The sequence below is a fragment of the Scyliorhinus canicula genome, chromosome 17 (assembly GCF_902713615.1).
Source record: "Scyliorhinus canicula chromosome 17, sScyCan1.1, whole genome shotgun sequence".
NCBI lineage: Eukaryota > Metazoa > Chordata > Chondrichthyes > Carcharhiniformes > Scyliorhinidae > Scyliorhinus > Scyliorhinus canicula.
In genome coordinates this window covers 19,887,949-19,914,791 of record NC_052162.1, presented here as the reverse complement: position 1 = coordinate 19,914,791, position 26,843 = coordinate 19,887,949, and the positions used below count along the sequence as shown (strand labels likewise).

The window sequence follows — 26,843 nt, the reverse complement described above, 5'->3', positions numbered from 1 at the left end:
CCTGGGAACCCCACCTCCGCCTCCAGAGCTACCACATGATCGCTGCGGTCACTCCTTCAATCTCTTGAATCTGTGACCCCTGCACCTCCAAACACCTCTCCATCCGCTCCAAAGTACTCTTCAGGGGTGCCACAGCTTCTACAATGGCCTTTGCATGATCATCATGCATTTCTTTCCTCTGTTTATGGAATTCCTCCTTGATAAAAGTCATCAATTCCGGTCTCTGGGGCCTTACAGCTTGCCCCTCCCCGCATGCATGTTGGAAGAGACTGTCTGTGAAGCACAAGACTGTTTCAACTTTCCAGCCAAACCTCTCACTGTTTTCTGCCGGGTCCGGTAATCAGAAGACATACCATTCAATGGGTAAACTACTCCTCTAACATTCACCTGCGCCTTTTCATCAAAATTCCACCCGGATCTGGGTTAAAAGAGCCCTTTTCTGTAACTCTGAACAGGAACAGCCCTTAATGTGACCAATCACTCCATGGTCACAAGTGGAAGTCTTTGTTCCAGATTCAAGCATCCGCAGTAATTTGTTTTTATTTACATATTATTTGTCATTATAAAGGATCAGTATCAGTGGTTTCTGGTTCTCCCTGGGGAGGTTGTCCAGAGGCATGAGCTTGCCCGATACATAGATGCTAATAAAACAAAGCTCAATCTATCCTCCACCTCTTTCGATCCCTCTATTGCTTTTTGATATCACACTGGTTTTTAAATTCCATTTTTGACTGAGCCACAAATTCCTCCAGCTAAACATTAGATAAAGACTGAAGCCATTGTCTTCAGCTCCTTCTTTACGATAGTGACATTTAAGGGGCATCTTGACAAATACATGAATTGGATGGGAATAGAGGGATACGGACCCAGGAAGTGTAGAAGATTTTAGTTTAGACGGGCAGCATGGTCGGCACAGGCTTGGAGGGCCAAAGGGCCTGTTCCTGTGCTGTACTTTTCTTTGTTCTTTGTTCTTCAAAATCTGTACAAATGCCATTGACACGATCACATAATTTCAGAATAACCCATTTGCACCATATTCCTGCCGAAAGCAAGTGGCTGTTCCCGTAATTGGCAGAAAGCACCTTTATTACTGTCCCTGTGAAAAGTTTATGCCCGTGTGTACCTGTAGACTTCCCTTAGGATTTGACAAAGGGTCACCTGGACTCGAAACGTTAGCTCTTTTCTCTCCCTACAGATGCTGCCACACCTACTGAGATTTTCCAGAATTTTCTCTTTTGGTTTCAGTTTTCAGCATCTGTAATAATTTGCTTTTATCCACTGACTTCCCATGGTAGAAGGTTGTTAATACTGGAAGCTTGCTGAAAAGCAAGTTATCAAAGCTCCTCGTCTTGTGCTCATCAGGACAAATGCACAATTGTCAAATTTCAAACAATGACAACAATTTATACTGAAGGAGAGAAGGATGCTGATTGGTTGGCATATTAACTCTGATTGGCCATGGGGTTGCTATGGAAAAAGCAATAGAGAACTTTACACTCCTGGACTTCCAATGCAGAGCAGTCACGCATCAGGGTGGCTCTCCTCCAGAATACAGTAAGCACTCTTGGCCAAATTTAGACCGAAAATTCAGACTTATTCTTCTCCAAAACAGAAAAGACAGAGAAGCCGAGCATATGCCAGCAAGCAGTAGATCAAGAGGCTGCAGGGAAGCCAGATGTGGTGAAGAATCTCAGGAGCAGCGAGTTAGTGGACCCACGAGGCAAGAGGTCCACAGCCATCCCCGAGAGCGAATCATAGAATTTACAGTGCAGAAGGAGGCCATTCGGCCCATCGAGTCTGCACCGGCTCTTGGAAAGAGCACCCTACTTAGGCCCTCGCCACCACCCTATCCCTGTAAACCAGTGAACTCACCTCACCTTTTTGGACACTCAGGGCAATTTGTCATGGCCAATCCATCTAACCTGCACATCTTTGGACTGTGGGAGGAAACCGGAGCACCTTGAGGAAACCCACGCAGACTCGGGGAGAATGTGCAAACACAGGGAGAATGTGGGTTCAGTTATAAAGTGCATCATGTCAGCATTTCAGAAAAGCTTAGATAGGTAGATATAGAAAAGGAATAATGGGATGTGGGGTTAGAGCAGCTTTATGGTATTTGTAGTGCTCCAAATATCTTCACTACCGTCTTATATTGGTGGAGCAAATGGCCTGTTTCCATCCTGTAATTTCCAAACAATTTTGGCAAGCATGAGGAGGTTATGGAACTTTTGTCACAAAGATTGGGGCCATTGGTTCAGCTGCATTTTCTGCTTCCCTTAGTCACCAAGCTAAACCTCCCAGCTGTCTAATTCTGATAAATCATTGATCATTCAAATTTGCTTCCTGGTCCACCATATTACCCTGAACTTAGCATTATTAGTGTTTTCCTCCCCTCCATTTTGGTCCTACTTTCAAAACTGCTGGATTCCCTCATCTAAAACTATCTGGTGTCCCAATATTTTTGCAGATTACAGACGTACCTCCGATCTCCCACCCTTGACACCATACTGGCGCTGTTGATTATGAGCTGTAGTTTCCAGACTAACAACCATAAAAAGACAAATTGGTATTGTCACAATAGGTCTTTATTTTTTGTTTGAAAAGTTGCAGGATGTGTTACAGAATGCTATTAGCCTTTTGCATTTAGTAACAGAGACAGTCTTAAGTATTGTGCCACCAACTGCACCTCTTCCCACTACATTTCACAACTTGCTTTACTTAATGACAAAATAGTAATGCACAAGTCATTTATAATTGATTCCCTACCGCAGAAGAGGAGTTGTTTCTTACTTGACTGTAAAGGTAAAGTTTCCATAGTCGCAGATGACCTGAGGCTGCTTTCACCTTTGAGGGGGAGAGCTGACTAGTGATGGTTTAACCTGAAAAAAAAGGTGCTCCGCTTTGCCGACAGCCCAGGGGTTTCCCGACGGTACGGGCCTGCCCCACAATGGGAAAACCCATTGACCAGCCGGCGTAATGGAGCATCCCGCCAGCGTGCTGAAACAGAAAGGTGGCACAGCGGGGTTGAGACTTCAGCCCAAGATGTTCCACAGTGCCCTCCAGTAAAACATATGCATCTGCATTTAAGTAGAAGTAAGAATTGAGTCCAATAATAAGTAAATATAAATGAAAGGTTATATGGAGCAGGCCTTGACTTCAAGAAGCAAATGATGAAGTACGGCCGTTACGGAATGATTCCAGCATAGTTCACTTCTGCAGGAGATTCGGTGATTCTTCAATTCAGATATTCTGTGATTTGATAGAGATATTTCAGTTCTTTTTTTCCAGCTGCAATTTTTTTTCTTTTGCTGGCTAATTAACTTCCACAGTCAGAGAGAGAGTTTTATGCATTCTTGCAAAAGATGCGTTTTGCTTTTCGCAGGGGCACTGCTTCTTGTACTGTATCACACACCTTCAGTGTGAGAAAACTACAGCTGTTTTTTGGCACAGCACACACAGACAGACAGACCGGCATGGCAGCCAGGCAGACCCTCAGCAGCTATCTCGGCTAGATGTTAACACCCTTCTTTGAAATGAAATGAAAATGAAAATTGCTTATTGTCACAAGTAGCCTTCAAATGAAGTTACTGTGAAAAGCCCCTAGTCGCCATATTCCGGCGCCTGTTCGGGGAGGCTGGTACGGGAATTGAACTGTGCTGTTGGCCTGTCTTGGTCTGCTTTAAAAGCCAGCTATTTAGCCCAGTGTGCTCAACCAGCTCCTTGTATATTCTAACTGGAAACCTGGAATACACTAGTCTATTGAGGCAATTACACCCCGGGTCTTTGAAATGATATAGTCGTTATGTTTGTCTTTACTGGAGATGGTAATCAGTCTTGGGATGCTTTTAGAAGTACCTTGTCTGGAAGCAGGTAGGTTTTCCATTGTCCCACAGAGAAACACCGTGCAGCCATTCCTGTCAGTGGCTACCTGCACATTCTTAGCCATCTTCAGGGTTTGTGTCCATTTAAAATATAAAACTCAGGGGCAGGAGTCTCCGTCCCATCAGCCCCGTTTTCCGGCGGAGCGCGCTCCCGCCGGCTGTGGAATTCTCCGTTCCCACAGCTGGCCAATGGAGTTTCACATTCTGGGCCTTTTCACGCCCACAATGGGAAACGTGCCAGCTTGGGTGCACTGCCGGCGGGGCAGAGGATCCCGCCGATGGAGAATCTTGCAGCAGGTCTTAATATTTCTGTGTATATATTCCATGTTTTCTTCCTCCATCCTCATAACACTATGTACACATCACTTTCCCTCTTCCTGCTCCTCTAAGGGGCACCTGATATGCTGCAAACTGTGTCAGCGATGGCACAGCTGCATGAATATGTGGCAGATGTTTACATACAGAAGATTAGTTGGGGACAATATCTGCTTTCTCAATGTTGTTGTCTATTAATTTTGTGATCTAGCTTTTCTGGTTCCGTAGTACATTGCTTGATTTTGTTCAAAGCCAAACAGACCAACATTAGTCCCCAGTTTCAATCCTTGATTCATGCTGAATCAGTTGGTTTTACTTGACACCACAGTTGTTAGGATGCCGGACCAAATCCCAAGATTTGTTATGACACCAGACGAGAACCCCAAATAATTATTTTAAATTTGTAAAACTGTGAGGAAAGGAGACTTCACCCCAGGAGTGAAGACTCTGGCAAATAGATATCTTTTATGTCAAAACAAACCGTATTTTAAACACAGAATTAACCACATTAACATCAAAGAAATAGCTTTACAATTATTAGTTAAACAGTTGTTAAACACAAGGAAAATCTTGAATTTGCAACCTATATCTGCTACTACCTCCAATTAAGCAACTCAAATGCTACTTATAAATAAAGTTAACAAAACAGAAGACCTCTGGAGCGAGTTCCTTTCAAGAGCAGATTCAGTACACTTCCGCTCAACCAAAATGTATTTAATAAAACTGCTGTTCAACTTAAAATCCTATATCAGACTGCAAAACTACAGACAGACCTGGCTCCTCCCATTATTTATATTATCTGAATACCACCTAAGTTCCATGACCTACTTAGATTAAATGCCATTCCCCCCATAAAATGATCCCCCCTCATCCTTCTAAACTCCAACGAGTACAGATGCAGAGTCCTCAAATGTTACTCAGAAGACAAGCTGTTCATTTCAGGGATCATTCTTGTGAACCTCCTCTGGACCCTTTCCAGGGCCAGCACATCCTTCCTTAGATACGGGGCCTAAAACTGCTCACAATAGTCCAAATGGGGTCTGACAGCCTCAGCAGAACATCCCTGGTCTTGTATTCTAGTCCTCTTGACTTGAATGCTAACATTGCATTTGCCTTCCTAACTGCCGACTGAACCTGCACGTTAACCTTCTGATTTCCTAAGCATTTCTCCATTTCGAAAATAGTCTATGTCTGAATTCCTCCTTCCAAAGTCCATAGCCTCACACATTTCCACATTGTATTTCATCTGCCACTTCATTGCCCACTCTCCTAGCCTGCCCAAATCCTTCTGCAGCTCCTTGCTTCCTCAATACTACCTGTCCCTCTACAGATCTTTGTATCATCTGCAAACGTAGCAGCAGTGCCTTCAGTACCTTCTTCCAGATCATTAATGTATATTGTGAAAAGTTCTGGTACCAGCACAGACCTGTGAGGCACACCACTAGTCACCGGTTGCCATCCTGAAAAAGACCCCTTCATCCCCACTCTCTGCCTTTTGCCAGTCAGCCAATCCTCTATCCATGCCAGGATCTTACCCTTAACAGCATGGGCTCTTAATTTATTTAACAATCTCCGATGAGGCACCTTGTCAAAGGTTTGTCAAACATGGCCTCCCTTTGGGGTCACTCGCAATTGATTTTAATTTGGCAAGATAGAATCGGACAGAGTCAATTTATACAAAGAGGTCATACAACAAATGATTCTTTCCTTGGATTGTTACCTTGCCGTGGTCGAGAAGCGTGTATGGATCGGCACGTAGGAAGTGGAGTTTGATTTAGGCTGGGAATAGCTACAGGGGAGCGTTTTGTTAGCTTTCTTCATGGCTGAGCAGCATTCTTGATCCACTCTGCTCACCACGCACGGGGAAACAGCTGGAAAAGGTGCCCTAAAAATAGTCTGTTCCATCACCAGCCTGTCTGGAAAAGCACATCCAGCAGGCTCATCTACCTGCGGTCAGAAAATGAAACTTAAACTCAATTTCGGAACCCGACTGTACAAACCCTTATGGATAATGAGCAAAACAATCGACTAGAACAGAAACTGCCCTTGTTGTCTATGAATCAAGGCACTTCAATACTGATGTCGCTGCCCTGCAAGAGACCCGAAGAGCAGGCGAAGGACAGCTGAGGGAAACTGGCGGCGGTTACACCTTCTTCCACAGAGGAAAACCTGAGGATCAGCCCAGGACCCATGGAATTGGTTTCACTATCAAAAATGAACATGCCAACCGACTCTCGGAGCTCCCTGCTGGCATCAACGAGAGTCTCATGACCCTCACTTGATTCCATTGGTAAGTCCAAAGAAGGCTTTTACTCTAACCTGGTCACCATGCTCTCCAACTTTCCTAAGAAAGTTTGATCATCCTCCTTGGGGACGTCAATACCAGTGTTGGAAAGGACTCCAAAATCTGGAAAAGAACCATCAGAAAATAAGGAGTTGTGAATTGCAGCTTCAATGGACTCTCCAGCTCACCAAATGAGCAGAACACCAGATTGTTATCACCAACACACTGTTCTGCCAAAAAGACAATTTCAAGATTTCCTGGATGCACAAACAAAGTACTGGCACATGATTGACTTTGTCATCGTCCAATTCTGAGACTAAAAGGATTCCTTCATCACCAAAGCGATGATCAGTGCAGATGACTGCTGAATATACCACTGGTTCCTCATCCGATTCTTCATGTCCTTCAAACTCCAGGAGAAGCAACGAACGATGAAGAATCAGTTCAGAAAGAAAATCAACGATGAGCGACTTCAAGGGCCAAATATGCTAATGAACATCCAGCAATGGTTTCTCCAAAATCTCCAAAGTATTCATTCTAATGGAGTGAAGGAAAACTAGAAAGAGCTGAAGACAGCCATCGTCTCAAGCTGTGAAGAAACCATTGGCTACAAGACGAGGAAACACCAAGACTGGTTTGCCGAGAACGACCACACCATCCTCACCTCATCGCACCTGACTAAATAACATAACCAGCAAGGCAAAGAGGAGAGTTCATCAATCACCAAAGGCAGTGGTACAAGAACCAATGGTGGACTGAGACAGCTAAGGATCTGCAACTCCTCGATGACAAGCACAACATCCGGGGCTTCTTCAGTGCCACCAAGGCAATATATGACCCCAACACCCTGGGCCTCAAACTGGTATAGAATAAGACGCCGCTTTCTTGAGAGACCGAATAAACATCAGCATCGGATAGGGAGACACTTCAAAGAACTCCAAACCATGATACAACCATAGATGAGGACATAAAACATAAAACAGTAGGTTAAGTAATGGGTAAAGAGACATTCCAATTAGTTGTCTCTTATAATGTTAAATATCCAATAATTGGCACTGATATGTAAAGAGGCTTCAGGTGGCCTTTGTGTCAGGTGATGTGAAGATAGAGTTTTGTACAGGGTCTGTTAAAGTGAAATAAAAGTGTTTGTGAAAAGGAGCAGAACGTTTGACTCTTTATACAATAGCAGCTAAACAAATAGTAGCAGAGGGTGGTTGCTGTGCAAATGTGAAGGGTTGAAACAGACAACTTTTCCAGACCAAACCAAGGAGTGAGTGAGAAGAAAACAAAATGGGAAGGGGGGAAATTAAGTGTGCGTTTTTGGGTTTCTTGTAATTTGTTTTCACCTAATTATATATTTTTTTTCTCCAAGGAAGGGGAGACTGTTAAGTAATGGGTTAAGAGACATTCCAATTAGTTGTCTAATTTATGTTAAGTATCCAATAATTGACACTGATATGTAAAGAAGCTTCAGGTGGCCTTTGTGTCAGGGATGGAAGATAGAGTTTTGTGCAATCTATTAAAATGGAATAAAGGTGTTTGTGAAAAGGAGCAGAACCTTTGACTCTTTATACAACAACAGCTGAACATCTAACATAGTACAGCACAGAACAGGCCCTTCAGCCCACGATGTTGTGCCGACCATTTATCCTAATCTAAGATCAACCTAACATACACCCCTTCAATTTACTGCTGTCCATGTGCCTGTCTAAGAGTCGCTTAAATGTCCCTAATGACTCTGACTCCACCACCTCTGCTGGCAGTGCATTCCACACACCCACCACTCTCTGTGTAAAGAACCTTCCTCTCCCCTATACCTTCCTCCAATCACCTTAAAATTATGTCCTCTCGTGACAGCCATTTCCACCCTGGGGCAATGTCTCTGGCTATGCCCCAGATCCATGCCTCTCATCACCTTGTACATCTCTATCAAGTTACCTCTCTGCCTTCTTCGCTCCAGTGATAAAAGCCCTAGCTCCCTCAACATTTCTTCATAATTCATGCCCTCCAGTCCAGGCAGCATCCTGGTAAATCTCTGTACCCTTTCCAAAACATCCACATCCTTCCTATAATGAGGCGACCAGAACTGGACACAATGTTCCAAGTGTGGTCTAACTAGAGTTTTAGAAAGCTGCAGCAAAACCTCACGGCTCTTAAACTCAATCTCCCTGTTAATGAAAGCCACCACACCATATGCCTTCTTAACAACCCTTTCAACCTGGGTGGCAACTTTGAGGGATCTATGTATGTGGACCCCAAGATCCCTCTGTTCCTCCACACTTCCAAGAATCCTGCCTTTGACCCTGTATTCAGCATTCAAGTTCGACCTTCCAAAATTAATCACTTCACATTTATCAAGGTTGAACTCCATCTGCCACTTCTCAGCCCAGCTTTGCAGCCTGTTGTAACCTGCAACAACCCTCAACAATATCTACAACTCCACCAACCTTCGTGTCATCGGCAAACTTACTAACCCACCCTTCCACTTCCTCATCCTAGTCATTTATAAAAACCAAAAAGAGCAGAGGTCCCAGAACAGATCCTTGCGGGACCCACTGGTCACCGACCTCCAGACGGAATACTTTCCATCCACTATCACTCGCTGTCTTCTTTCGGCCAGCCAATTCTGTATCCAGACAGCCACATTTCTCTGTATCCCATGTCCCCTAACTTTCTGAATGAGCCGACCATGGGGAACCTTATCAAATGCCTTACTGAAATCCATACGCACCACATCCACTGCCCGACCTTCAGCAATGTGTCTCGTCACATCCTCAAAGAATTCAGTGAGGCTTGTGAGACATGTCCTTCCGCTCACAGAACCATGCTGACAATCTGTAAAGAAAACTATGCTTTTATAAATACTCATAAATCCTATCTCTCAGAATCCTTTCCAATATTTTACTCATCACCGACTGATGGGTCTGTAATTCCCAGGGATTTCCCTATTCCCTTTCTTGAACAGGGGAACAACATTCACCTCTCTCCAATCATCCGGTACTGCTCCAGTGGAGAGTGAGGACGCAAAGATCATCACCAACAGAGCAGCAATCTCCTCCCTCACTTCCCATAGTAACCTTGGGTATATCCCAGGGGACTTATCTATCCTGATGCTTTTCAAAATTTCCAGGACATCCTCCTTCTTAATATCAACCTGTTCGAGTCTATAAACCTGGTTCACACCGTTCTCATGAGCAACAAGGTCCCTCTCTCTAGTGAATACTGAAGCAAAGTATTCATTTAGGGCCTTCCCCATCTCCTCAGACTTTAGGCATAAGTTCCCTCCACTATCTCTGATCAGCCCTACTCTCACTCTGATCATCCTCTTATTTCTCACATAAGTGTAAAACGCCTTGGGGTTTCCCTTAATCTTTCTCGCCAGGGCTTTTTCATGCCACCTTCTAGCTCTCCTCAGTCCATTTTTGAGTTCCTTCCTGGTTACCTTGTAACCCTCTCGAGCCGAGTCAGATCCTTGCTTCCTCAACCTTACGTAAACTTCCTTCTTCCTCTTGACTAGAAGCTTCACTTCTCTTGTCATCCAAGGCTCCTTCACCTTACCATTCCTTCCTTGTCTCAGTGGGACAAAACTATCCAGCACTCGCAGCACGTGCTCCTTTAACAACGCCCAAATTATGTTTTGACAAGCTTTGACAAAGAGTCATCGGACTCAAAACGTTAGCTCTTTTCTCTCCCTACAGATGCTGCCAGACTTGCTGAGATTTTCCAGCATTTTCCCTTTGATCCCATGTTACTGTTGCGCATTTCCCCAAGAACAATTGTTCCCACTTTATGCTCCTCAGCCCCTGTCTAATAGCAGTATAATTTCCGCTCCCCCAATTAAATACCTTCCCATACTGTGTGTTCCTATCCCTCTCCATGACTATGGTAAAGGTCAAGGAATTGTGGTCACTGTCACCGAATTGCTCTCCCATCGAGACATCTGACACCTGGCCTGGTTCGTTGCCGAGAACCAAGTCCAATGTGGCCTCCCCCCTCATCGGACTATCTACATATTGAGTCAGGAATCCTTCCTGTACACACCTGACAAAACCTGCTCCATCCAAACCATTGCACTAAGGAGGTTCCAGTCAATATTCGGGAAGTTGAAGTCACCCATGACAACAACTCTGTTACTTCTGCATTTTTCCAAGATCTGCTGCCCAATCTGTTCCTCTATCTCTCTGCTGTTATTGGGGGGTCTATAGAAAACTCCCAATAAAGTAACTGCTCCTTTCTTGTTTCTGACTTCCATCCATACTGACTCAGTAGTCAAACCCTCCTAAACTACCTCCTTTCTGCAGCTGTGGTGCACTCCCTAATTAACAGTGCCACTTCCCCTCCACTTTTACCTCCCTCCCTATTCTTCTGAAAATATCGAAGCCCCGGAACATCTAACAACTATTCCTGCCCTGTGAATCCATGTCTCCATAATAGCCACAACATTGTAGTTCCAAGTACTGATCCATGCTCTAAGTTTATCTCCCTTATTTCTGACACTCCTTGCATTGAAACAGACACACTGTAACCCATTCCACTGAGTGCAACTTTGCCCTATCAACTGTTTATCCTTCCTCACAGCTACCCTATCCTGTGATCCATAGCACTGGTTCCCATCCCCCTGCCAAACTAGTTTAAACCCTCCCGAAGAGCTTGAGCAAACCACCCATCCAGGATACTGGTGTCCCTCCAGTTTAGGTGCAATCTGTCCTTCATGTACAGGTCCCACCTTCCCCAGAAGATATCCCAATGATCCAGATATTTGAAGCCTTCCCTCCTGCACCAGCCCTGTAGCCACATGTTCAGCTGCACTCGCTCTCTGTTCCAATGCCTCACTTGCACATGGCACCAGTAGCAATCCTGAGATCACCACTCTGCTTGTCCTGCTCTTTAGCTTCCAACCTAACTCCCTAAAATCACTCTTTAGATCCTCATCCCTTTTCTTAGCTATGTCGTTGGTGCCTTTGTGCACCACGACTTCTGGTCTCTCCCCCTCCCCCTTAAGAATCCTGTAGACCCGATCCGAGACATCCCTGGCCCTGACACCCGGGGGCAACATACCTTCCGGGAGTCTCATTCGCGACCACAGAATCTACTATCCATTCCCCTAACAATTGAGTCTTGTATCACTATTGCTTTTCTATTCCCCCCCCCCTTCCCTTCTGTGCCACAGAGCCAGACTCAGTGCCAGAGACCTGGCCGCTGGCGACTTCCCCTGATTGGTCATCCCCCCCCCAACAGCATCCAAAACAGTATCATTGTTTTGAAGGGGAATGGCCACATGGGATCATTGCACTGTCTCCCCGTTCATTTTCCTTTCCCTGACTGTAACCCAGCTACTCTTGTCTTGTACCTTCGGTGTGACTCCTTCCCTCTAACTTTTATCTATCACCCCCTCTGCCTCCCGGATGATCCGAAGTTCATCCAGCTCCAGAACGCAGTCTCTGAGGAGCTGGAGTTGGGTGCACTTCCCGCAGGTGTAGTCAGCGGGGACATCGGTGGTTTCCCTCATCACCCACATGCTACAGGAGGAGCATGGAACTGCCCTAGCCTTCATCCCCTTAGATCGGAATTCACAAAGAGATTTAAAGGGGGAAAAAAATGAAAAGATTAAACACGCGTTAGGCCCTTTAAAAAAATATAGATATAGACTGTTGATCCAGCAGAGGGCAGTAGAGCAGAGCTGATGATTGGCTGTTGCGGGGAAAATTTGCAATAGTGCATTGCGGTCACTGCATCCAGAACGTGTACCTGAGCAAGACACCCTCCGTGTTCAAGTGAAGGCAAGCATCCAGCAGAGGGCAGTAGAGCAGAGCTGCTGATTGCTGTTGCGGGGAAAATTTGCATCAGTACATTGCAGTCACCGTATCTTGAAGGTGGTTTGTGGAGGAGCTGTTGTCAAGAGAGAGTTTTTGTGACCTTGTACTTATGAATGGCATGGCCGTGATGGTCAACATACTTCCTTCAGATACAGCCATGAACTTCTGGAGTGTTAAGTCAATGACTCCTTTCTGCAGCAATGTTATCTAAATCACATAGACCCTCAGTTCCAGCTGAACCAATCATCTTCACCATCAAATATATATCTAAACTGCCTGGTTTGCCTTTCACCTTTCTTGATTTTAAGCATTGGATACAGTGGGTGAAATTCTCTGAACCGCAAGCGGGCGGAGAATTGGGCGCCTGGCCAAAATCAAGGTCCACGCATTCTCTAACGGCGGTGTTATGCAAAACGGGCATTTGCGTGCAATTAAATGTGATTAGTGGGGTTCGACACTTCATGCTCCGCTCTTCCACAATGCTCGGAATTCGCACCAGCACAGTGTTGGTCATTAGCATGTTCTGAATTGCTCCCCGAATAGCGCCACCAACGGGAATGCAAACCTCACATAATTCAGTCCCCGTATCAATTTTTGACCACCCAAAAGGAAAGTTTTGCTCATTTTTTTTGTGTTTGCAATATTAACTTTTTATTACTTGCCTCTTTTCCTCTTGCTTTCATTTTACCAGAGCTGATAATTTTGTAATTATATTTTCAAGGTCGAAAATTAAAGAATACGCGACCGTTCCAAACGGCAGAGGAAGCCGACTCTTCAGTTACACAAAAACAACAGGACAGCACACTCTCTATTGTGCCAAGAATTGGTGTACCAAGGATGCAGAAATTTCAGTGTCAGCCACTGTTTCTCGCTGTGCTACAGTCAATTGAGCCTGATATGGTATATGCAGGCTATGATAATACACAGCCTGATACATCTGCCAGTTTGTTAACAAGCCTCAATGAACTTGGGGAAAGGCAACTTGTGCGTGTTGTCAAATGGGCAAAGGTCTTACCAGGTAAGAGTACTTTTGAGTACTGTGTTATTCTGGCATTGTGCAAAACATGCATTTGTGCTAAAGTGGTATGTATAAATCAGGCAAACAGAAATATAATTTATTATCATGTTTATTATTTACCCTATTTCCTCTTACAGACAGTATAAATATCAAACATTCATAGAAACTGGTTTGTTTTTTGAAGTTGTAATTCATATAGCTACCTGGAGCATTCACTTTTTTAAATCGCAAGTTCACGACATTCCTTGGCATTTGTTTGGCTATTCATCTTGGATTGTTATAGTATTTGTAGAGTGTACATTGCTTCTAAAATTACAATTTCTATTTGATACGCACACACAACATTCATCTTAGGGTGTGTTATTCTTATCAGTTTAATCTTTGCAGAATTTAAATGTTTAAATTCTTCACTATCCTTTGGTGTCTTTATTTATTTAACTAAAGCTCAAGTTCACACTTTCCATACGAGAGGAGGGGGTCTGGTGTGAGGTGCTCCGGAGAGTAAATAACTCCACCTCATGTGCGAGGTTGGGGCTTATACAGCTGAAGGTGGTATTCAGAGCACACATCACGAGGGCGAGGATGAGCCGATGCTTTGAAGGAGTAGAAGATGTGTGTGAGCATTGCCGGGGGGGAGGGGGGGCACTAATCACGTTCATATGTTTTGGTCCTGTCCAAAGCTAGAGGATTACTGGAAGGAGGGTTTTAGGGTAATTTCCAAGGTGATGCACGTGGAACTGGACCCGGGTCCCCTGGAGGCCATATTCGAGGTGTCGGACCAGCCAGGGTTGGAAACGGGTGCGGAGGCAGATATCGTAGCCTTCGCCTTGTTGATCGCCCGAAGGCGGATCCTGCTGGGATGGAGAGCAGCCTCTCCACCCTGTGCCCTGGCATGGCGGGGGGACTTTTTGGAATACATGACCCTTGAGAAGGTTAAGTTTGAACTGAGGGGAAGCTCGGAGGGGTTCTACAAGTCATGGGCATTATTTATTTTGCACTTTCAAGAACTGGATAACATCGAACATTATTTGGGGGTGGGTGGGTGGGAGGGTTGGGGGGAGGGGGGCTGTGTATTATAAGGATGACTATGGGTAATCCCTGATTCCTTTTTGCCAATCGTTTTGTTATGGGGATTGACATATCTGTTGCTGATTATTGTTTATTGTTGGTGGGTGTAAATTCGGGAGAAAATGTGAAAAAGGAGGAAACTAAAAATATTTTTTAAAAAAGATATAAAGCAGCCTCACATTGGTATGGACTGCGCATTGGAGATTTGCTCTGATAAAATTAATTGACGTTTTCATTCTTTATTCATTATCTTCAGGTATCTACTGACTGCCTAATAATAAGCCCATGCTTGTTGGTTGTCTGTTAAGGGAAAAATTGCATTTATATAGTGCATTGTGTGCGTACAAGACAATTCTTTAAGTTATTTTGAATACAGTCATTGTTATTGACAGATGGTTTGTTTTATGAATGGCAAATTAAACAAATGACCAGTTAGTTTGTTTTGATCGTTTTGGTTAAAGGAAGGATATTAGTTAGTCTATCAGAAATACTCCCTGTACTTCATTGAGTACTTCAAAGATAAATTTTATGTGCATCTGAATGGGTAGACGGAGCTTCGGTTTAACATCTAAATCAAAAGATACCATCATCCAACAATGTAGCATTCCCTCTGTCTGACACTGAAGTCTTTGAGTAGGTTATGCGTTCAAATCCTGGCGTGAGGCTTGAACTGTCAATCTTTTTACTTGGGTGAAACAAGCAACCACTATATCTTCTTCATGCGACAGTAAGTAGAATCACTTTAAGATGAAATCCTTTGCCAGTTAACATGATTCCTGTGCCACGAAGGCATGCAGTACACCAATGCATTGCTAATCAGCTATATTTCCTCTTTACTAGGAACTGGATGTGGGGACCTGGTGTAAGGATTCTTCTTGAGTTCAGAAAACTCTTCACACCACAGTAAATAAGATTTCCTTAGCTGGAAAAGTAACAGAAAACTTAACAGTCAGATGCTGCTAGGCTGACAGATTTAGCTGGTTGATGTCCAACACATAAATTGAATTCCCAAAACTTGTGTCCGTACACATTTTCTCCTCCAAATTGAACAGATGAAAACTTTCCCTCTCTATGTCTCCATCTATTTCTCTATCCCTCTCTGACATCTTATTGACCTTAGGGATTTAAGGTAAAATATGCCTGTATTGGAAGAGGGCTTAATGGAAAATGGCTTAATGGGTGGCACAGATGTTAGCACTGCTACCTCACAGTTCCAGGAACCAGGGTTCAATTCCCACCTCGGGTGACTGACTGTGTGGAGTTGCACTTTCTCCCCTTGTCTGCGTGGGTTTCCTCCGGATGCTCCGGTTTCCTCCCACAGTCCCAAGATGTGCAGGTTAGATGGATTGGCCATTCTAAATTGCTCCTTAGTGTCCAAAAGGTTAGGTGGGGTTACTGGGTTATGGGGATAAGGTGGAGGCTTGGGCTTAAGTAGGGTGCTCTTTCCAAGGGCTGGTGCAGACTTGATGGGCCGAATGGCCTCCTTCACTGTAAATTCTATGATTCCATGACTCATTCCTCTCAAGAAGGTGAATGTATAGCTATCACCACACTTCATTAAGGAGGCAGTCAGCAGAACTGTGACATCTCCTGCAGTTAGACCAACAATCCTCACTCCCCTGTATGGGATGACTCTGCTTCAACATCCGTGGCACTTCTCACTTTTTAAACTGGCTGCCCTCCCAAAGTTCAGACTCATTGATAGGACCCACATGTTCAGATAGGCATTTTCAACAATGAAGTGGCATTTATGAGTGGAACGAATTTTCCTCATTGACCAGGTTGTAATTCACAACTTTCACATGGTAACCAGATATTTTGGATGTTCCCACAATTAATTAATCCTACGCCAATCAACATTCCCATCATAATAAAATATTTACATCCTAGAGAAATTGGATTTGGCAACCAGGATGCTCTTGAACTGAGGTCGGCGACGAAGTATGGAATCCAGGAACCACAACAGAAAAATAGAATACAAATAGAGTAAGCCATACTTAAGGAAAGGTTCCAAGATGTCTTGTGCAGCACTAAAAATGTATCAGGGGAGTGGTCACGTTGTAGAAAATGAAAGAGGAGGATGAAGAAGAACAAGAAGAACGAAGCAACAAGGCAAGTCTGAAAAGTTGCCAGATCCACTGTTGCAGCAAAATCAATGAGAAACATTTACTGGACAGTCATTCAATTAAACATGAAAGCTCCAGCACAAGCATCCATTCATCATATTCTCAAAGGACTGTCACACCAGTCCCAAATTATATCATGGCCTCGCACTCTAAATCACCCACCATTCAACAGAAATGCAGAACAGAGTCAAATACATATGAACTCAAATCTAAAAAGTATTGTATTAATGTTTACTATACTCTCAGTGGACTAGATTTTCAACTTGCCACCTGCACTTAAAACCATTAGGAACAAAGATTAGATGATGTCTATAATAAGCAGCCAATTGACAACAACAGTTTTGCATGAAGACGGCAGACTTGTATTTGCTGGAAACATGTCAGCTACCCATCCTGTAGGTTGTAGTGTGCCAATTCTCTTGTGAGATCTAAAAGAAAGAGAAATGGGAAAAGAATTGAGTGCACTGGCAAATTAATGCAGAATTAAATTATTCATACAGATGGCGTAACAAATTACTACCTCAAGAAGATGACTAGTCTTTAGTCAAAATTAAGAGTGACCGCCAAAAACAGGGTCTGAGAATGTAGTGCATCTTGCATTGTATGGTGCCTTTATATAAAGATATTCACAGATATGCAAGGGGAAAATTGACATTGAGGTAGGAAAAGAGAAATTGGGAAGGAAGACTAAAAACCTGCTCAATGAAACGAGTTTTGTGACATTTTTAAAGAAGAATGTAGAGAGGCAGAGCGGTTTAAGAAGGAAATTGAAAATGGCCTGTCAGTTGAAGGCTTTTCCATCACTGGTAGGGCAAAAAATGGTTCTCTCTTCACAAAAGAGGACACAAATAATGTATCAGAAATGTTAGGGAACACATGGTTTAGTGAAAGGGCGGAACTGAAGGAAATTAGTATAAGTCGGGAAATGGTGTTGGGGAAACTGATGGAATTGAAGGCTGATAAAACCCCAGGCCTGATAATCTACGTACCGGAGCGTTTAAAGAAGTGGTCCTAGAAAGAGTGGATGCATTGGTGGTCATCTTCCAAGATTCTATAGACTTTGAAACAGTTCCTGCGGATGGAGGGTAGCTAATGTAACCACACTAAAAAGGGAGGTAGAGAAAAAACACGGAATTGTAGACCAGTCAGACTGACGTTGATAGTGGGGAAAATCCTTGAGTTCATTAAAAAAGATTGAATGACAGTGTACTTAAAAAACAATGGCGAGACCGGACAGAGTTGGCATGGATTTATGGAAGGAAAATCATGCTTGAAAAATCTACTGGATTTCTTCAAGGTTTTAACTAGCAGAGTTGACGAGTGGAAGCCAGTGGACGTGGTTTATTTAGACTTTTAGAAGGCTTTTGACAAGGTCTTGCACAAGGGATTAGTGTGTAAAATTAAAGCGCATGGAATTGGAGGTAGTGTATTGAGATAGATGGAAAACAGGTTGACAGAAAGGAGGCAGTGACTAGTGGAGTACTGCAGGGATCATTGCTAGGACCCCAGCTAGGCACGATGTACATTAATGATTTAAATGAGGGAGCTAAGTATAATATCTCCAAATTTGCAAATGACGAACAACAGTGGCGCAGTGAGTAGCACTGCTGCCTCATGGCGCCGAGGTCCCAGGTTTGATCCCAGCTCTGGGTCACTGTCCGTGTGGAGTTTGCACATTCTCCCCGTGTTTGTGTGGGTTTCGCCCCCACAACCCAAAGATGGTAACAGGGTAGTTGTTATGGGAGACTTTAACTTTCCAAATATTGACTGGAAAATATATAGTTCGAGTACATTAGATGGGTTGTTCTTTGTACAATGTGTGCAGGAGGGTTTCCTGACACAATATGTTGACAGGCCAACAAGAGGCGAGGCCACATTGGATTTGGTTTTGGGTAATGAACCAGGCCAGGTGTTAGATCTGGAGGTAGGTGAGCACTTTGGAAACAGTGACCACAATTTGGTGACCTTTACGTTAGTGATGGAAAGGGATAAGTATACCCCGCAGGGCAAGAGTTATAGCTGGGGGAAGGGCAATTATGATGCCATTAGACATGACTTAGGATGTGTTGGTTGGAGAAGTAGGCTGCAAGGGTTGGGCACACTGGATATGTGGAGCTTGTTCAAGGAACAGCTATTGCATGTTCTTGATAAGTACGTACCAGTCAGGCAGGGAGGAAGGGGTAGAGCGAGGGAACCGTGGTTTACCAAAGAAGTGGAATCTCTTGTTAAGAGGAAGAAGGAGGCCTATGTGAAGATGAGGCATGAAGTTTCAGTTGGGGCGCTTGATAGTTACAAGGAAGCGAGGAAGGATCTAAAGAGAGAGCTGAGACGAGCAAGGAGGGGACATGAGAAGTCTTTGGCAGGTAGGATCAAGGAAAACCCAAAAGCTTTCTATAGGTATGTCAGGAATAAAAGAATGACTAGGGTAAGAGTAGGGCCAGTCAAGGACAGTGGTGGGAAGTTGTGTGTGGAGGCTGAGGAGATAAGCGAGATACTAAATGAATACTTTTCGTCAGTATTCACTCAAGAAAAAGATAATATTGTGGAGGAGAATGCTGAGACCCAGGCTATTAGAATAGATGGCATTGAGGTGCGTAGGGAAGAAGTGTTGGCAATTCTGGACAAGGTGAAAATAGATAAGTCCCCGGGGCCGGATGGGATTTATCCTAGGATTCTCTGGGAAGCCAGGGAAGAGATTGCTGAGCCTTTGGCTTTGATTTTTAGGTCATCATTGGCTACAGGAATAGTGCCAGAGGACTGGAGGATAGCAAATGTGGTCCCTTTGTTCAAGAAGGGGAGTAGAGATAACCCCGGTAACTATAGGCCGGTGAGCCTAACGTCTGTGGTGGGTAAGGTCTTGGAGAGGATTATAAAAGATACGATTTATAATCATCTAGATAGGAATAATATGATTAGGGATAGTCAGCATGGTTTTGTGAAGGGTAGGTCATGCCTCACAAACCTTATCGAGTTCTTCGAGAAGGTGACTGAACAGGTAGACGAGGGTAGAGCAGTTGATGTGGTGTATATGGATTTCAGTAAAGCGTTTGATAAGGTTCCCCACGGTCGGCTATTGCAGAAAATACGGAGGCTGGGGATTGAGGGTGATTTAGAGATGTGGATCAGAAATTGGCTAGTTGAAAGAAGACAGAGAGTGGTAGTTGATGGGAAATGTTCAGAATGGAGTTCAGTTACGAGTGGCATACCACAAGGATCTGTTCTGGGGCCGTTGCTGTTTGTCATTTTTATAAATGACCTAGAGGAGGGCGCAGAAGGATGGGTGAGTAAATTTGCAGACGACACTAAAGTCGGTGGAGTTGTAGACAGTGCGGAAGGATGTTACAGGTTACAGAGTCACATAGATAAGCTGCAGAGCTGGGCTGAGAGGTGGCAAATGGAGTTTAATGTGGAGAAGTGTGAGGTGATTCACTTTGGAAAGAATAACAGAAATGCGGAATATTTGGCTAATGGTAAAATTCTTGGTAGTGTGGATGAGCAGAGGGATCTCGGTGTCCATGTACATAGATCCCTGAAAGTTGCCACCCAGGTTGATAGGGTTGTGAAGAAGGCCTATGGTGTGTTGGCCTTTATTGGTAGAGGGATTGAGTTCCGGAGCCATGAGGTCATGTTGCAGTTGTACAAAACTCTAGTACGGCCGCATTTGGAGTATTGCGTACAGTTCTGGTCGCCTCATTATAGGAAGGACGTGGAAGCTTTGGAACGGGTGCAGAGGAGATTTACCAGGATGTTGCCTGGTATGGAGGGAAAATCTTATGAGGAAAGGCTGATGGACTTGAGGTTGTTTTCGTTAGAGAGAAGAAGGTTAAGAGGTGACTTAATAGAGGCATACAAAATGATCAGAGGGTTAGATAGGGTGGACAGCGAGAGCCTTCTCCCGCGGATGGGGGTGGCTAGCACGAGGGGACATAGCCTTAAATTGAGGGGTAATAGATATAGGACAGAGGTCAGAGGTGGGTTTTTTTACGCAAAGAGTGGTGAGGCCGTGGAATGCCCTACCTGCAACAGTAGTGAACTCGCCAACATTGAGGGCATTTAAAAGTTTATTGGATAAGCATATGGATGATAAGGGCATAGTGTAGGTTAGATGGCCTTTAGTTTTTTTTTCCATGTCGGTGCAACATCGAGGGCCGAAGGGCCTGTACTGCGCTGTATCGTTCTATGTTCTATGTTCTATGTGCAGGGTAGGTGGATTGACCACGCTAAATTGCCCCTTAATTGGAAAAAATGAATTGGGAACTCTAAATTTATTTTAACAAATTTGCAAATGACAGAAAGTTGGAACATAAGAATTAGGAGCAGAAGTAGGCAATTAATTCCTTTGAGCCTGCTCTGCCATTCAATCAGATCATGAAAATTAAAATCGCTTATTGTGACAAGTAGGCTTAAAACAAAGTTACTGTGAAAAGCCCCTAGTCACCACATTCCGCCATCTGTTCGGGGAATTGAACCCACGCTGCTGGCCCGCCTTGGTCTGCTTTCAAAGCCAGTGATTTAGCCCTGTGCTGATCTCTTCCTAGTCTCAAAGCTGCCTCCCTACTTGTTCCCCATATGTGAGGTTATCCACTTTGGGAGCAAAAACAAATTTTTTTTTTGGTAGCAGAAAGCAAATCATTATTTTAATGGCTGTAGTTTTGGGGAGGGGAATGTGCAACAAGGCCTGGATGTTCCTGTACACCTGTCGCTGAAAGTAAGCATGCAGATGTAGCAGGCGATGAAGAAAGCAAATGGTACATTGGCCTTCATTATGAGAGGATTCAAGTCCAGGAGCAGTTATACAGAGCCTTTGTGAGACCACGGGCGGGATTCTCCCCTACCCGGCGTGAAGGGGGGGGTCCCGGCGTAGGGGAGTGGCGCCAACCACTCCGGGGACAGGCCTCCCCAAAGGTGGGGGAATCTCCGCACCTTTGGGGGCTAGCCCCGCGCCGGAGCGGTTGGCACCAGAAGACTGGCGCAAAAAACCGGCGCCCCCGGCAGCGGGGCTGGCCGAAAGGCTTTCGCCGGTCGGCGCATGCGCCGGCGGTGACATCAGCGGCCGATCGCGGGCCTGGCCACCGTGGGGGCACCCCCGGGGATCCGATCCCCCCCGCCCCCTCCAGGACCCCGGGGGCCCGCTCGTGCCGCCGATCCCGCCGCCACCAGAGGTGGTTCAAACCTCGGCGGCGGGAGAGGCCCCCCAGCGGCGGGACTTCGGCCCATCCGGGCAGGAGAATCGCCGCAGGGGCCTCGCCGATCGGAGTGCCGTGATTCCCGCCGCAGCCACTTCCCGGGTGGCGTAGAATCTCTGCCACGGCGGGGGCCGGAGTTTCGGCCCCCGCCTGGAATATTGTGTGCAGTTTTGGTCTCCTTATTTGACGAATAATGTTCTGACGATAGAGGGAGTAAAGCAAAGGTTTACTAGATGGATTGCTCGGATGGCGGGACTGATGTTTGAGGAGAGACTGAGTCAGTTGGGATTATATTTGCTGGAGTTTAGAAGAAAGAGCCTTAGAAACCTATAAAATTATTTTTTATAAATGTTGTTGTTAAAGCTTTCAAATTTTACAAATATTGCAACAAAATTAAAAAATGGTTAACTGCAAAATAGGTATAGTTTCAAACAAGAATTATTGCAAATAGAAGAACAAGCAAGATAGGATAAATTTAGAACAATATCTTTAAGGAGCTCGTGTTTCCAGTTTTGATACCAGATCAATCCAATAAAAAGGTTAATAACTGATTCCAGAGTGAAGAGGAAATATGGCTCATGGAAAGCCCAACAAGAGCAAGTCAGACAAGGTGGAGCCTATAAATTTAATATAGGGGTCCCACACTCTTAAGGAATGCATCTGATTTAGAATGGATCACAGATGTCAGGAATTCCATAGGAATACATTCCATAACTAATTTATGACAATTTTGAATTGAAGGTTAGTTGTCATGAATCCAGGAGCACAGTATATTATTACGAGATGCAAAAGTCAGGATGTTGTACAGTGTTTTTTCATGAGTATCAGTAATTCTCCCATCTGGAAGACCCCAGAATTAAAAACATGTGGGGCGGGATTCTCTGATCCTGAGGCGAAGTGTTGACAGCATCGCAAACGGCGTCGTATTTTACGATGGGGTCAACAGGCTCCCAGGAGCAGCGATTCCGAGCCCTTCAGGAGGCCAACACGACCCAAGCCAGCGCAGAGCAAAAGAGGCCCCCAGCCAGAGGGACCGGCCCGCCGATCGGTAGGCCCCGATCACAGGCCAGGCCATAGCAGAGGTTCCCCCCCTGACCATGTCGCCCCTGAAAGGATGCACGGCGAGGTCCCGCTGGGTAAGGCCATACGGCGCCAGTGGGATTCAGATTTTGTTTGCGCCCACTCGGCCCATCCTGGGTGGAGAATCGGCGGAGGGGGCCGCGACTGGGGCCGCGCCGACCATGCTGTCGCCAATTCTCTGCTCACCAGAGAATCGGCGGACGGGCACCGGGGCGGCATCATGCGCTTCGCAACCGGCCCGGCAATTCTCCGACCCGATGTAGACTGAGAGAATCCCGCCCGTGGTGCGAATGGAAAGGTTTTTAAGTGTGTTAGCCGGAACTGCCGGTTGTTTCTGATCGCTGACCGGGTGAGGCCATCACCAGTATATAACGTTTATTAGGGCACTTAACCATGCCGGGTTTCATGCTGGAAGTTACTGTCCCGCCAGCTGATTCACCTGGACTGTGCTCGGCAGCTCAAGCTAATGAGGGGGAGCAACTCCTAAACGGATCCTGCAGAGCAAACCCCAGACAGCACGCACCCCTGCCACTGCGCAGACCAGCCCCACGTTTCAATGATGCTGACCTGGCCCAACTGTTGGACGCGGTGGAGTTCAGACGTCTAGGGGGACAACAGTCGGAGGTCTGCTGGACCCAGGACCATAATTCAATGTCGAGCCTCTGAACCAGGTTATTCTGAAACTGATGCAGACGCTAGGGTATGGAAGTGAGATTCAGAGGGGGATGTCAGCGACACTCCAGTGAGTCCATAGAGGATTGGAGGAATCCCAAAGGCTACAGGCTGTGGTGAAGGTATTATACCAATAATCCACCAGTGTATTTGTATCTGTGCTGTTGCCCTTGTATTTGTATCTGTGCTATGCTGTTGCCCTTGTGGGCTTTCTCCTATAGGCCATTGTATGGCATTATCCATAGGGGAACATGTTGGGGCATATATGGGCTCCTCCCCTTGAAGGGAGGTATAAAGAGCAGTCGACCTGTCGGCGGTTCTCAGTATTGGTTCAGTCGCAGGCAGTCACTGTTCTAAGTTGATCAAAGCCACGGTTTACTTCTACTCATGTCTAGAGTGAATTGATAGTCGCATCAACTTAAACGCAACTATGGAATCGGCCCTCAAACCTGACCGACTGGAACTCGATCCGCAGGCCACGGAGGCGAAATAAATTTTTTCGCACTGGCTCCGCTGCTTCAAGACCTATCTCGCAGCCTTCTCCACGTCTTCCGTCACCGACGAACAGAAGCTGAGCCTCCTCCACACACGGGTGAGCCATCGAATCTCTGTTCAACTCGACGGGGACTCCTCCTACACAGACGCCCTCGCGATGCTTGAACGCCTCTACGTATGGCCCGTGAACGAGGTCCACACACGACACATCCTCACCACTCGCCGTCAGCGTCCCGGGGAATCGCTACAAGACTACCTACGTGACCCCAAAGTCCTCGCACGCAGCTGCAACTACCAGGCCGTTACGGCCAATCAACATATGGAACTCGCCGTCCAAGACATCTACGTTGCGGGAGTTCGGTCCAACTATGTGAGACAGCGCCTATTCGAAAAGGGGGCCCTGGAACTGGATCAGACGGTAAAGTGAGCCTCCTCTCTGGAAGTAGGGTTCCAGAGCCTTAACGCGTTCCCAGCTGACCACGCGACTCCCCTCGTGAACCCCCGACCAAACACTACCCAATCATGGGGGGCTACCCTGCTATTTCTGCGGCCAGTCCCAACACCCCCGGCAGCACTGCCCGGCCCGTAGCGCGAACTGCAGCAGCTGCGGGAGAAAAGGACATTTCGCCAAAGTTTGCCTGGCCAGGTCCAAGAATTCTAACTCACAGGCCCGATCCACAGACACACAGGCCTGCAGACCCCACAGTGTGGCAGCGTGTCTGCCAACTCCGCCTCTTCACTCCTCTCCTATTGGGACTAGATTTCCAATGCAACCTCAGGAGCCTAACCCTGAAGTTCGGGGGGCCCCTACCCCCACTCAACATATGCAGCCTCGCGACCCTAAAGGTCGACCCTCCCCCACTCTTCACAAACCTCACCGCTGACTGCAAACCAGTCGCCACCAGAAGCAGGCGGTATAGCATACAGAACAGGACTTTTATCAGGTCTGAGGTCCAGCGACTCTTGCGGGAGGGAGTCATCGAGGCCAGCAATAGCCCTGGAGAGCTCAGGTGGTGGTCGTCAAGACCGGGGAAAAGAACCAGATGGTTGTACATTATAGCCAAACCATGAACCGGTACACTCAACTCGATGCGTACCCCCTTCCCCGGATTGCAGACATGGTAAACCAGATCGCACATTACCGGGTATTCTCCACAGTGGATCTGAAGTCTGCATACCACCAGCTCCCAATCCGCCCGGAGGACTGCCACTACACGGCTTTTGAGGCAGACGGCCGCCTTTTCCCCTTCCTCCGGGTCCCCTTTGGCATCACGAACAGGGTTTCGGTGTTCCAAAGAACAATGGACCGAATGGTGGGCCAGTACGGGCTGTGGGCCACATTTCCGTACTTGGACAATGTCACCATCTGCCACCATCATCAGCAGGACCACGACGCCAACCTCCACAGATTTCTCCAAACCGCCCAAACCCTAAACCTTACGTACAACAAGGAGGAATTGTGCGTTTTCCGCACAACCCGACTAGCCATCCTCGGTTACGTCGTGGAAAACAGGGTTCTAGGACCCGACCCTGACTGTAGGCGCCCCCTCCTGCAACTTGCCCTCCCCCACTGCCCCAAGGCCCTGAAGAGGTGCCTCGGGTTCTTTTCATATTATGCCCAGTGGGTCCCCTACTATGCGGACAAAGCCCGCCCACTAATCAAGGCCACCATCTTCCCACTGGCAACTGAAGCCCGCCATGCCTTCAGCTGCATCAAGGCAGACATCGCCAAAGCCACGATGCGCGCGGTGGACGAGTCCGTCTCCATCCAGGTGGAGAGCGACGCATCAGAGGTCGCTCTCGCCGCTACTCTCAATCAAGCATGCAGACTGGTAGCGTTTTTTTCGCGCACCCTCACCACTTCCGAAATTCGGCACTCCTCAGTCGAGAAGGAGGCCCAAGCCACCATGGAAGCCGTACGGCACTGGAGGCACTACCTCGCTGGTAGGAGGTTTACCCTCGTCACCGACCAACGATCGGTAGCCTTCATGTTCGACAATACACAGCGGGGCAAAATCAAGAACGATAAGATCTTGAGGTGGAGGATTGAACTCTCCACCTATAATTACGATGTAGTATATCGTCCTGGGAAGCTCGATGAGCCCCCGATGCCCTGTCCCGCGGCACATGCGCCAGCACGCAAGATGACCTCTGCCACCCGTGGGTCACCCGGCTTATCCACTATGTAAAGGCCCGCAACCTGCCGCACTCCACCGAAGAGGTGAGAGCCATGGCCAGGGACTACCAGATCTGTACGGAGTGCAAACCGCACTTCTATCGACCAGATAAGGCCCACCTGGTAAAGGCATCCCGACCCTTTGAGTGCATCAGTATCGATTTCAAAGGGCCCCTCCCCTCCAATAACCGCAATACATATTTCCTCAATATTATTGATGAGTTCTCCCGCTTCCCCTTTGCAATCCCTTGCCCCGACATGACCACGTCCACCGTCATTAAAGCCCTACACAATGTCTTCACCCTGTTTGGTTTCCTCAATTATATCCACAGTGACCGGGGCACGTCGTTCATGAGCGACGAACTGCGTTAGCACCTGCTCAGTAAGGGCATCGCCTCGAGCAGGACTACCAGTTATAACCCCAGGGGAAACGGGCCGGTGGAGAGGGAGAACGTGACGACCTGGAAGACCGTCCTACTGACCCTGCGGTCCAGGAATCTCCAAGTTTCTCACTGGCAGGAGGTCCTCCCCGATGCGCTCCACTCTATTAGGTCCCTACTTTGCACAGCCACAAACGAGACCCCTCATGACCGCCTATTTGTTTTCCCTAGGAGATCCACCTCAGGGGCCTCACTTCCGTCCTGGCTGAAGACACCAGGGCCAGTCCTACTCAGAAAGCACGTCAGGAGCCATAAGTCCGATCCTCTGGTAGAGAGGGTCCAGCTC

The 26,843-nt window shown here is 46.4% G+C and overlaps 1 protein-coding gene across 2 annotated transcripts in view; it reads left to right on the top strand.

Moving 5' to 3' along the window:
• ar (androgen receptor) overlaps window positions 1–26,843 on the top strand; it is a 487,117-nt gene that overhangs the window by 283,961 nt on the left and 176,313 nt on the right. For both annotated transcript variants that reach the window (XM_038774355.1, XM_038774356.1), the window contains exon 4: window positions 13,018–13,314. In XM_038774355.1, coding sequence (XP_038630283.1) covers window positions 13,018–13,314 — 297 coding nt within the window. The remainder of the gene's footprint in view (window positions 1–13,017; window positions 13,315–26,843) is intronic.